General features: G+C 58.7%; 2 protein-coding genes across 4 annotated transcripts; both read right to left on the reverse strand.

Moving 5' to 3' along the window:
- Positions 1-1,356: 1,356 nt before the first annotated feature.
- On the reverse strand, positions 1,357-12,252 carry ADAMTSL4 (ADAMTS like 4). Of its 3 annotated transcripts, none has more exons than XM_024765813.1 (18): positions 12,134-12,252; positions 9,583-9,817; positions 9,307-9,364; positions 8,627-8,982; positions 7,761-8,442; positions 7,417-7,519; positions 6,509-6,645; positions 5,930-6,134; positions 5,530-5,702; positions 5,268-5,376; positions 4,978-5,163; positions 4,653-4,782; positions 4,111-4,315; positions 3,601-3,777; positions 3,077-3,283; positions 2,805-2,984; positions 2,387-2,531; positions 1,357-2,236 (listed from the first exon to the last, which is right to left on the reverse strand). In XM_024765813.1, the coding sequence occupies exons 2-18, from the start codon at positions 9,600-9,602 to the stop codon at positions 2,100-2,102; spliced, it is 3,210 nt and encodes a 1,069-aa protein (XP_024621581.1). In that variant the 5' UTR covers positions 9,603-9,817; positions 12,134-12,252; the 3' UTR covers positions 1,357-2,099. The 3 variants fall into 3 exon arrangements, with proteins under 3 accessions (XP_024621581.1, XP_024621579.1, XP_024621580.1); XM_024765811.1 differs by having other exon boundaries at positions 1,359-2,236; positions 2,387-2,546; XM_024765812.1 differs by having other exon boundaries at positions 1,359-2,236; positions 2,387-2,546; positions 9,583-9,733; positions 12,134-12,239.
- LOC112413748 (uncharacterized) lies at positions 10,557-11,317 on the reverse strand. Its single transcript, XM_024765794.1, is given in 6 exon segments — positions 10,557-10,625; positions 10,627-10,681; positions 10,683-10,786; positions 10,789-10,937; positions 10,940-11,197; positions 11,200-11,317. Coding segments are annotated over 6 exon segments (753 nt in total).

Below are 12,252 nucleotides of genomic sequence, written 5' to 3' on the forward strand. Positions count from 1 at the left end.
AGGGGTTCACCAAAGAGAGGAACACATCTGACGCCTTCTCTTTACACTGAGCAGAGACACTAAGACTGGGCTTTCCTTGTACCCCCTTCCTCACTCCTTGCCCTGGACTAAAGTCAGTTTCTTTCCTTTACCCCCATTTTCTTTTGCCTCCTTCCTCATGCACTGTCCTCCCAAGATGTTGTCCGGAGTCTTCCTTCTCAGCCACTTCCAACCCAGGGAAAGCCTGCTTCCCAAGGCAACAGTATGATGTGAGGGAGCTGCCAGAGCAGAGAAGTCCTGTCTCCTCAGGCAACTCTGGGGTCCTCCCCAGTGTCTGGGTGTCTGGGTGTGCATGCTCAGGAAACAGTAGTCACTGAGTTCAGCTGTTTCTGCAGGCCTTTATTTACGGTCTTACTCGGCCAGACTTGTAGAGGTGCAGGGATGGGAGAGGGATGCTTCTAATGGGGAGAGCTCAATTCTATTGCACTTCCCCTCTTCCTAGGCATGGGGACCCCCTGGGAAGTCTGGCTTCCACAAGTGGAGATCTGGACTCAGACCTCAGAATTGTAGGGGTCAGGGAGAGGATCTGTGTTATGGAAAAGGCCGCCCACTCTCACACCACCTCTAGCAAGCTATTTACCTTGAGAGTGGACAGGGGTGGGGGAGGGAGGAGGGAGGAGACTAGGGTGAGACATCTCTGAAGAATGTGTCTTTGGCAGGACATCCAGTACTGCCTTGACTCCACCCTCGACTCCACCCCCAAGTCCCCTAGAGCCGGGACAGGCTCCTCCTCCGGCCGTTTCTGCTGAGGGAGAGGGGTGTGGGGTGTGGGATGTGAATCATTTCCTTTCCTCCCACCCTATAAAAAGCAATAAACCAAGAGCTTAATAGGGAAATGGGTAATAGCAGAAAGGATGAGAGGGGCAGGAAGACAGGGCCAAAGAAAGGGAACAGGAAAAAAGACCCCTGAAAAGGCAGCCGCCATTCAGCTCAGCCCCAGATGGGAAAAAAGTGCTACTAGACTCCAAGAGACTTTACAGAAAGACAGCCTACCAAGAAACCCACCATAGGCCAAACAGTTTCTTCTTCAGCTCTGGACCCAAGTGCCCAACTCCATACCTAAACTAGGAGAAGTGGTGACCTCTAGTGGTCAATGACCAACCTGCAGGGCCTGAGGTCGGCCAGGATCCTCTCTCTCTGACCAAGGCTCCTGGTCTCAGGTGACTGGGGCTCATTCATTAGCCTTTCTGGGCCCAAACTCTCTCCACCTGGGCTCCAAGTACTATTCCCCTTCCCACCCTTCATTCTGATCTCACACTGCTTGCTTAGGTGGCCTGTATGGCTGGGTTCCCACGAGGACAATGAAGAGCCTGTTTCTCATTTGTCATAATCATCTTTAATAAAAAATAAATTAGTTCTGGGGTGGGAACCGTTTTAGGAGGTGGGGAGCGGGAGCAGGGGCTCGGGTGTCTTATTCTAACCTTTCTCTTTGCCATCTTCTGCCCAGCTGGTCCCTGCTCTGGGGAGATAGTCTCTCTTCCTGGGGAAAAGCAGGATTGGCAATGGCTCACCCCATCCCTAGCTAACTATGAGAGGGAGGAATAGAGAGACCAAGTAAGGGGAGAAAGGGTCAGAGGACAAAAGGATGGTTTAGATGATGTGTGGCCTGAACAGAAGAAATGAGGTTAAGGACACAAAGTTGGGATTAATGGGAAGGCCAGACTCTAAGTAGCTCGGATTCCCAAAGAGTTGCAAACTTGCTTTCCTTTCAGCCTAGAAAACTCTGACAGAAACAGGCATCGTCCCCTCTCCCGGTTCCTTCTCAGTTTGTGTAACTTCTTTTTGAGAAGTGATACAGGTTTATGGGCGCACACACATCCACACAGGCCCATATACACATCTGGGGGCATATGTGCACACACACCATCACACCACCGCACAGACCCAACCACACGTCTTGACAGTTACTGTCCATCATCTTGCCACCTTCGACCACCCTGGGGGACGTCCCTAGTGAGACCAGGACAGGCTAGAGAGCCAGAGGGTACAGAGTGGGCTGATTGACAGGTGACTGATGTTGGCATGAAAAAACCACGAGGAGAGGGTCTCCTGGACCCATTTCAGGCGGGCTCCGGGGGAGACCGCTCCAGGACATGGGCGCAAGAGCGGCAACAGGTAGCTGTGTAGTAGGGATAGACGCAGAGCCGGGCCTGCACCACCAGGGGGCAATGTGGAGAGCTGTCCTTGCATTGATCATCTGGGGACAGAGGAGGCCATTGGGCACAAGAAGTCACCAAGATCCATCCCGCTGGAGGTGTGTTGCCCACTCCCACTCGTCCTTCCTAATCTCCACCCACACTTCAGCTAACTCCGCTCTGCTGGGGACTGGGGAGAGGGAGCACTTTACCAGGGCGTTGGCTGCAGGGTTGGTTGTTACAGGATCGTTTCCTGGAGGGCCGCAGGTGAGGAGGACATCGGATGCTGAGGGTCTGGTTGGCAGTCAGGCACTGGACCTCCCTTGTCTGCATGCCCCCCTGGCAGGAGCGAGAACACTGGGGAGACCCCAGCTATCAAATCAGACCTTTGCTGTGCCCCAGGCTCCTCCTGAACCCCAGGCCTCCTCCTCCTCTGAAAAGAGTTGGGGGGCTCTCCTGGAGCATTATGAAACCCCACGTGGAGGGGGCCCACCTGTCCTCCTGGTCTAGGAAATGAGACAAGTTAAACTGCCGCTGGCTTTAGCCTGGGGCACAGAGGGAGGTACAAGGAGGGAAGCCTCCCCTCCCCTGGAAGTCCATGCTGAGCGGGCAAGGGTGCCAGGCACTCACCGGACTCCAGGGTGTAGAAAACCATCGGTCTTGGCAGTCCTGCCCCTGACAGGGCTGCAGGGCAGGGGGCCTGGGCAGGTGGGAACAGTTGCTAGGAGAAGTCACATTGAACTCAGTCCCCAGTTTGGACACACAGATGATGTCTCTACGCTGTGTGCCAGAGCCACATTCTGAGGAGCACTGATGGAGAAGACGGGAAGGGAGAGCAGGATTACTCCGACCTCCCCCCAGGGAATCCCACCGACGGGCCCCCTCCCAGGCTCTCAGCTCACCTCTGCCCAGGGCCCCGTGTACCAGCACCACGTCACCTCACAGGGCCCCAAGCTGCAGGCACGCATGTCAGGGGGGCGGCTTCCTGGAGCACAGGTCTGCTCAGTGGCTCCTGCCCCTGCTTCCTCCTGGCCCTCCCCATGGGTCTCCCCACTCCCGAGGCAGACGACAGAACGTCGCTGGATTCCCGTCCCACACTCAGCAGAGCACTGTTGGGAAGCAGAGTGTGAAGGGAGGCTGGAGTGACAAGTAGAGGAAGGGGAGGGGGCTGAGGACAGACACATCCCGGATCCGGGAGTTAGGGAATGCCCCAGGGGTACCAGCCAGATATGGGGAAACTTTGCCAGGCAGGGGTCAGGATGTCAGCGTAAGTTTTTCTCTGAGTCCCCAGCATCAGCAGTGTCTAGCAGACGGCAGGTGCTTGCCCAATCAACGTTATGCAACTGTGCTGGAAAGGCCCCGGGAGGGTGTCCTGGGTGGGGGGTACCAGGGGCGTGGGGCTCGGCTGAGGGGGTGTGGGGCCCACCTTGGAGCTCCAGTCGCTGTGGAACCAGGCTGTGGTGCAGGGCCCCATGTCACAGGCCTCTCTGCTGGGGGGCCGCGGGGGGCCTGAGACGCACTCCTGCTCGCTCACTTCATCACCGTTGCTGCCGACGCAGCGGACCTGTCGGCTCCTCTGGCCGCGCCCACACCGCACAGAGCACTGAGGGGACGAGGGGCATTCAGGCCTGGGCTTCCCCCACTGCCTCACCAGCCTCCAGCTCTGGGGCCTCTGAACCAGGATGTGCCTTTGATGCCTGGCTCAGCGGTTACAGGGCTTCGTGGGCTGAGGAGCAGGCTGAGTATGGGGCTCTGGGCCCCCAAGCCCCGGTTCCGTCTCTTCGCAGACTTACAGATGGAGCTTCTACGTGAGACCTCATTTGTAAAAGTTTCTGCTGATTAGAACGGAGTTGGAAAAACCACTGCTCTAGCTCACTGGTGCCCATGCCTCCAGGATCTTCCCGTTCCAAGAGCTTCCTTGCCTGGGACCACTCACCTGGCTCCAGGGGGAGCGGACCTCCCAGCGGCCACAGAGGCGCAGCTGGCACGGCTGGGTGATGTTGGGCCGGGGCAGATGTCCGCAGCGTTCCAGGGGCACCGACGAGCCGCCGCCCCCAAACTCCTGCCGGCAGCGCAGCTGACGGTGCTGGGTGCCGGGGCCACAGGAGCGGCTGCAGGACGTCCACTCGCCGGCCTCCCAGCTATGGGCGTGGGCAGGGAGGGGAAGGGGCAGAGACACAGAGGGCAAAAACAGAGATGTGTGGGACTGCCATGTTTGGGGAAGGGGACAACAGACTGGGGGTGGGGACCTCTCAGAGGAGAGTGGGCATATTTGGAGTCTGGGATCCCTTGTGGGGCTCAGGGTTTCCTTGTTGTCTATGGAATGTCAGCCTTTCTCACTGAATAACGTCTCTCTCAAGCCAGGAGATCTTGTGTTGAGTGCAGAGTCTAGGTGAGATCCTATGGGGGCGAGGATGTGTTTCCCCGGGGCAACCGTCGTGTCCCCAGGACCCTAACCCTCCCGTGGGGCGCACTCACTACGGTGGGCACGGGGGGCCGTGGCAGGGTTCCTGGGAGGCTGGGGGCCTGGTGCCCACGGCACAGCTGCGTTCATCCAGTTCCTCTCCTGACTCACGAGAAATGCAGAGGAAGACAGGGCGCCAGACACCTGAAAGGGATAAAAGGGAAGCCAGGGGAGGCAGGATAGCTCGGCATCCAGTGTCAGTGGGGTCCCAGGCACTGAAGTCCGATTCGGCACAGAGTCAAGGTGTGGACCCACAATCCAGGGTATGGGGTCAGGAGTGCCAAGCTGGGCATCTGGGCTGAGGGTGCCAGGAATACAGGCTGGTAGGTGAAGTCTCACCTTTTCCACAGGATGCCGAGCACTCAGAGTGTCCCACCCGTTTCCAGTATCCGGCTAGAGACCCCAGGGGTGTCCTGGGATGGGGCGGGGCGGGCATCTGGGGGATCCGCACCTGACGCTGGAGGGTGCCTGGGGTGCGGGCAGGGCGGGGTACTGAAGCAGGTGGGGGTTCTCCCCTCAAAACCTCTGTGCAGGGAGAGTCGGGTAGACAAATTAGATGCATCCCCATTGCCTCGAGCTCCCCTCAGCCTCTCCCCACCTCCTTTTAGGTCTGGAGATCAAAGTCTTACCAGGCTGGAGTTGGGGGAGCCGGGGCTCTGGGGTGGGGTACTCAAGGTTTGGAGGTGAAGAGATGACATACTGGTAGAAAACACCTGGGTTTTCCTCCTGAAAGATCATCTGGGGAGAAAAAGAGAAGGTAATGAATGTTTGGGGGTGGCCAGGGGGGCATCCACTAGCCTTCTGCCCATTTTGAGACCCACAGCTTTCCCCTCAGAGGAGAGGCAGCGGGGCAGCCTCCACCTCCGGCCCAGGTGCAGGCCCCTCACTCACGTAGACATCCACAGGCTGGGTGGTGGGGCCTTCCGCAGACAGACTCTCCCCCACGCCCTCCTCTCGAGGAGGACGGCTGTACCGGAAGACAGTCCCGCCAGCAGCGTAGGACCCAGGGGGATCCACAGCCCAGTTTCCATTAATGATGGACCGGCCCCCAGGGCCACGAAGTGCTGGACGTGGCAGATCAGGACATGTGAGGTTAGTCATAGTGTCCCCCTCTCCCACCACTTCCCTGACAGCACAGAACCCCACATAGCCCGTGCCCACGCGGGAGGGGGGAAGGAAGCCCTGACTTCCCGGGTGGCTCACTTGCCGTGCTGAATGGGGGCGTGAAGGGCAGAACCAATAGGCCAGGAATGGAACGGGGGACCAAGACTCGGGGAACCCAGGGACTCACCAAGGTAGTTGGAGCTGGGCCGGAGCTGGGCGATCCAGAGCCGGGAGGCTCCAGCAGGAATCAACAGGATTTTCTGATAGCCCAGAGGGCCCCCCCGGTCAGTGAGGTTCCCCGAGACGAGGCGACAGGTAGAATCATCACCCCCACAGACGCCACAGCCATCTGGACGCCTGCCCGAGCCGAGGATCCCATCACAGCCAGGGCTCTAGGGGAAAGCGGAGTGAGGCAGGGGCTGCCAGAAGCCAGACACCACCTCCAACCCTGGCCTGGTCATCTTGGAGCCTTCGGCTCCCAACGTGTCTTGACCATTGCACTACAAGTGAGACTTGTAGTTTCTCTGTCAGCCCCACCATCCCCAGCCAGCCTCCGGGAAGCTTGGATGGGCTTAAGGGGGTATTTCTTGCAGTTTGACTCTTGACTCTGATGCTCAGCCCTGCTTGGCAGGTAAGAACTTTCCTCTCTGCAACCTGAGTCTGGTGTTTTGCCATTGTGATGATGAGCAAGGAGACTCTGTGTGTGTGCCTGTGGCAGTTATTTACATTGCCTCTCTCCCCCTGTGCACACCCCGTCCTCCCTCACCAGACAGCGTCCGGCCACACAGATGTCTGGGGCTCCAGGCTGACACAGGGTCCCGTCCTGGACCTTTTCGGTGTGACGGACATAGAAGCGGAAGCCACGGGGACGGCAGTTCAGTTCACAGCGCTGGGAACCCTGAACTAAGAGACAGCGTAGAAGGGTGGTTAGCTGGGATCCCTGGCAGGAGGTTAACTGAGAAAGAACCCAGGGCCCTGAGAGCGGCTTGGCTTGCCTTATGTTAGCAATAGGGCATCCTGCGGTTGCCGAGGTCACTGTGGATGAAGGGAACATGACAGTTCTGTACTCTGAAAGGTCAGTTTGAGGGTCACACAAAAGTTGGGTCAGATCAATTGAGGTCACTAAGACCAGAAAAGGGGTTGTGAGCTCTGAGAGAGGACAGATACTTGAAACTATGATTATGTGAGTTCAGAGCTCACGAGGGCTTGTCTTGGTATCAAGGTGACACAGGCTGAAAATCAAACGGATGGTAACTTGGGAGAAAGTGATACAACACTGTCCAGGATCCATGGGGCACCTCCACTGAGCTGTCACCACTGGGCAGGATCTCTCTGACCATGCCCTGCTCATGTCACATCCATCCCACCTCCTGGGTTGGGCTTCTTCCCAGAGGAGACCAGCCAAAGGGCACCTCTGGACACATCCCTTCTCCTAGTCTGACCCCTCTGCTGACCCATACACCGCCATCTGACAGCTAGGGCTCTGTCCGAAACCCCCAGCCCTTTCTGGGCCTGTTCTGTCTCTTCTCCCCAGCCCTGGGAAATAAGGAAGACAATATGACACAGAAGAAATACAAGAGCCTACAGAGAAGAAAAAGAGGGGCTGAGTGTCTCCCTCCCCATCATCGCCCAATCTCCAGCCACCCTGTCCAGGGAGTGGGCTAGAAACCTCACCTTCTGTGAAGGGCTCCCACTGGTACAGCTGACCCATGAACTCCTGGGAGTCAAAGGCTGCACACTGCAGGGCCCGGGGGTCTGGCTGCTCAGGGGGGCAGGGCTGAGGTGGGGGATACAGAGGAGTCAAAGCTGGGGAGGAAAATGGGGGTGTGGGTCAGGGCTGGATTGGGGGGATAAGGAGGCAGGTCAGGTCTATGGAAGAGCTCCAAGGTCCCTACCCTGAAGAGGTCAGATGCCAAGGCCCTTCTCCCTCAGGTCCAGATCTGACAGGCTGAGGACCCAGGCTCAGGGTCAGGGAAGCAGAATTGGAAGTCTGGGGAGGGGTCCAAGAAGGAACTCACCGCTTGGCTGCAGGCTCTCAGCTGCTCACTCTCCCCAGAACATCTTGGGACAGGGCTACTGGGAGCAAAGACACTCCAGAGGGGGCTGGAATGGGGGCCAGCACTCAGCAGAGGCAACCAGCCATCTGGGTAGTGAGGGGCAGACTCCGTGAGGGACCTGTGAAGATTCCCCCCAGGTCTCCAGTGCTCCTGGCTCTGCTGGCCTCGGCTCCGAGGGACAGAAAGGAAAGGATTAGGGTGTCTGTCTGCCAGCCGGGGACCGGCCCAACCCTGGGAACTTGGCCTTCTTGGCTGAGGGGACATGTGAAAGGAGCTACCTTCTCCTGGGGATGGAGGGAACAAGGAGGGCTCTGTGCCAGAGGCCTGGGCTCTGGGGTGGGGCCATGTGAGGGCAGGCCTGGTTCTAGAGGGCACCTCTGTCTGAGCAGCTTCGGGGCTTGGGGGTTCTCCTGGGGGGGACGGGGTGTGGGCAGACGGTTCAGTAGGAGGGAGTTCAGTTTGCGGGGTGTGGTTTGCAGAAGATGGCTCTGTTCTTGGAGTTAGGGATGGAAGATCTGAGGTCTGCGAGAGCTCAGAGCTGGGTGGTCTCCTGGGGTGCCTGCGGTTCCGATGGAGCGGCAAAGCAAAGGGCACTCTCCCATAACCAAACATTCCTGGCTTGATGGGGTCTCGAACCCGGGACCTGAGAAAGTGTTGCAGACGTGGGGTCACAGTGCTGGCTACCTCGGAGCCTGGCTCCCCGGGCGACTCCCTAGCACCAAAGATAAGCCTTTATAAACCCTGGATCCTTTGCTCCCCTTTCCTTCATCCCTAGCTCCGCCCCTTGCCCAAGGCCCCGCCTCTTCCCTCAAAGCCCCACCCCTCACCTCCTGGCTCCTTGAATCTCCTGGGCCTCCTCTCTCCCTAAATGAGAAGCAGGACCTCGAAGGGGGCCACCTCTTCCCCGAGGTGGTGGCCTGTACAGCGGAAGGGTTTCTCGGGAAGTATAAGGTCTGGTGCCTTGACCCCGGGGGAGCAGGGCTTCTGGATGTCTTGGGGGCCGGGGTGGGAGGGGCAGGCCCTGGTGGAGTTGAGCTGTAGGGAGCTGACACGCCCGGCTCCTGCGCTGCACCCCAACCCCGCAGGGCTGGGAGCAAGAGGCCCACTGGTCCCAAGGACCCCAGACACCCTCAGGGCCCTGGTTCTCCTCGGGAGGTGTCTGAAGAGAGTGCCCAGACAACACCTGTGTAGACAAAAAGTTCAGCCAAAATTAGAATGATTTTCGACGGAACTATACAGAATATCTAGTCCAACACTGGAGGCTTGGGGCAGTAGTGACTGGCCCAAGGTCACATTCAGTAGCAGAGGTGGGACTTGAAGTGATTTGGCAAGGAGTTAGGGAGTTAGGGAGGCTGGGAGGGCCAAGTGTGAGAGAAAGGGGCTGCGGCTTATCAGAGGCTGTGGAAAATGTAGACGCAGCCTGGAGATTGTGGGAAGCGGCCTGGAGAGTGTGGGAAGCCGGGAGGCAGGGAGAGGAAAGGATCGTAGTCTCTAGTCCCTGGCTCACCTCCTGATCCAGGCAGAGCTGAGGGAGGAACAGAAGCAGCATCAGACACATCCGGGGCCTGCAAACCAAAGGCAGGAGTGAAGGTGTCAGACAGGAGCCGGAAGAGTTGTTACGACACAGCCCTCACCCCAAGGAGGCTCCGCACATCCTGATGCCAGCTGCTCAGAGATCAGAAGTTACTCATCACTTCCCCCAGCCTCCCCCAGAGCTCCTTTCTCTCCCTTCCAGAGACCGGACACCCAGCCATCCCTCCTCCAGGGCCGCCCCACCTCTTACCTGCCCGCCCACTTCTCCATTTCTCCTCCCTTGATGGCCCCCGGGGCCAGGGAGGAGGGGACCGGAAGTCAACTCTACTCCGGCATCTGGGCGTGCGTGGGGTGGGGGATGCACTCTGCAGGGACCGAAGCCTGGTCCAGTCTCCAGAAAGCTGGGGGTCGGGAGGGATGACTCCTCAGAAGGACATCTCAGAGTGAGAATGGATGGGTGAAGACTGGCCCACCCCTTTATGATCCTGAGGGAGGGAGGGAGAAGGCACACTGCCCTTGTCCATCCGCCCAGGCTGGAGGGGTGGTGGTCTGCCTTCAGCCTCCCAACTCAGGCTCAGTCCCCCTCCTCAACTGCAGGAACTTCTCAGCTCCCTGTCCTAACTAGGAACTGTCTCTAGGCCAGCTCAGGCACACGCATCTTTCTTAAGATGGTTTTCATCTGGCTCTCCCTCCTGCCCTCCCAGAGGTCCTGGAAAGCTGAGGAGGGAGGCTCAGTGAGGACTTACCAGACACCCCCTCTGAGCTGCTGACTGGAACCCCCTTGGGCTTTCCGTTTCCTACCTGACTCCCAGCTTTTTCTTCCCCTTTTAGCTAATAAAGCTCCTTCTGGAACACTCAGGCACATCTCTGCCTGCCTCAAACACTTCCCAGTCAAGGGATAAACTAAATGGGCTGATGGTTTAATCTCTAGAGAAGCAGGTGATTTTTCCCACTGAGATTTAACCTCTCTCTAGGGGCCAGCGTCCAGCATTAGATCAATGAGGCCTTACTTCAGGCAAGACTCTGATGGGCTAGGGAAACCTGGGAAGGGGATATGCAGCTAGAGATGCCGTTGCTCCCCAATCATGCACGGTCTATCTTCTGAAGAGCCAGGAAGTCCTCCTGAAGGCTAAAGTTGATCCTTGGGGAAGTGGAGCTTGGAACCCTCCCTTGGTCTAAGCCTGACTCTCCCATCGCTCCCCTTGCCCTCCAGCCCCTTCCTGCTCACAATGAGCCCTTCCCACCCCCACTCCTCATGCTGCTCAGAGTTCTGCTTTCCAGGAAAAAAAAAAAAATGTTTCTGTTGGATCTGAAAGGCACCCGGGAGAGGAATCCAAGGAGCTAATGCCGAGGTGGGCCAGCTCAGGGGCAGGAAAATGACAGAGAGAAGGGCAGGAATGTGCTTGGGGGTAGCAACTCTCAGCCCCACTTCCCTCCCTGAGACCCCAGGACTTGGGAAGTTAAGGGAGGGATCACAGTGGTTGAGCCTGAGCTGCAGGGTCTCCTCAGCTGCTTGGGGTTGGGAAGGGGGTGGCTGATGGCAGCTCCTTCCCTTGGCTGGGCTGACCACTGAGGTCAGCAACTCCACCCTGATGGGGGGGGGCGGGTAGGGGCTCCAGAGAAGGGCCAACGTTCCACCCAAAACTTCAGCTCTCTGCCTGTTACTGGAGGTTGAAGGAAAGGAGAGATGGGGTGATGATCACTGCCACTTCTTGCTGCCGGGTCCGGGTCCCCTCTCTACTCCCTCTCTGCCTCTGCTTCTCTCTGCTACCTCTTTCTCCATGGGTCTACCCAGTACACATAATCCTGTCCTGAGCTGGGTTTGGCTTTGGCAGTTCCCTGGAGAAGTAAGGGGTGGGGTGGCATGAGCTCTTGGGGCCAGGGCCAGGCCTGGCTCCCTCTCTGGAAAAGTCCTACCCCACCCCCTGCATAGCTGGGCAGGGGGCCGACACTCCCCCTCCACCCCTACAGAAACAGATACACATTTGTGGTTTTCACCCCTTCTCATGTTCCTCATCTGGTGTGTCTGACTGCCCAGGATGAAGAAAGGAGAGGTCAGAAGTGGTCACTCTTGGGCCAGGCAGACTCTGGTCTAGACAAACCTGGGCTCCTCCTGGCCACACCTCCACACTGGCCAGTGAAGATCAAGGAAGAGAGACCTGGGCAGAACTAACCCCTTCACCCCCAGGGGACCCACCTCTGGGAAATGGGTGGTGCTGCAGGGCAGGGCGCCCCACAGCAGGCTCCAGGGCTGGCTAGAGAGTCCCTATCTTGGATGAGAACTTGGTCCTCCTTGTGCCCTCCGCTCCTGGGTCCTGGAGGCCCATCCCAACAGGCATCTTTCCTTTCTAGTCGTCAGGCTGAGCTGGATCAAGGGCACCCACATGCGTCCCTCATAGTGTCCCTGTCCCTCAACTCCAGGACAGAAGAGAGTGGCGGGGTTGGGGGATGGGGAAACACATCCTCCAGGAGCACCCATCTAGAGGAGGAGGGCAGGAGGCGCCGGGCGTGTGCCAGGAGGTCCTGGCTACGTTTTCCAATTTTACTCTGTGACTTCGTAGGAATTTTGGCTGATTCTCCGCCCGAGTGATGGGGGCCAGAGTTCCAAGGAATCAGAACCCCCTCCCCAGGAATTCGACCCCAGGGACTTCCGAGGCTATAAGAGCTGGGGCTGGGGTCGTGGCTGGGGCGCGACCGCGGGGCGCAGGGAACAGGGACGGCGCGTGCGCGCAGGGCGGGGGGTCTAACGGGACCGGGGAGAGAGGGCGGCCGGGGCCAGGGGTCCCAGGGAAGATCTGTACCTGCTCTGCTCGGCCCCGGCGGCCCGTTAACCCCTCTGCGCCCGGGCGCTCTCTCCAGGCAGCCTTGCTCCGCGGCGGCCACGGCTGCCCCTGAGCCCGGCTCCGGCCACCGCCGCCTC

Source organism: Neophocaena asiaeorientalis, unplaced genomic scaffold (genome assembly GCF_003031525.2).
Source record: "Neophocaena asiaeorientalis asiaeorientalis breed wild unplaced genomic scaffold, Neophocaena_asiaeorientalis_V1.1 scaffold474, whole genome shotgun sequence".
NCBI classification, from domain to species: domain Eukaryota; kingdom Metazoa; phylum Chordata; class Mammalia; order Artiodactyla; family Phocoenidae; genus Neophocaena; species Neophocaena asiaeorientalis.

Bases quoted from the DNA above. Each gene is read 5' to 3' on its own strand.
- ADAMTSL4 (XM_024765811.1), bottom strand. From the start codon at position 9,602: ATGGAGAAGTGGGCGGGCAG. The intron at 5,377-5,529 runs GTGAGTGAGGGG...TTTTCTCCCCAG, and splicing joins CCCAGCCTGTGGATGTCTAC to ATGATCTTTCAGGAGGAAAA. The intron at 4,783-4,977 runs GTGAGACTTCAC...TATCCCTTTCAG, and splicing joins CTCGGCATCCTGTGGAAAAG to GTGTCTGGCGCCCTGTCTTC.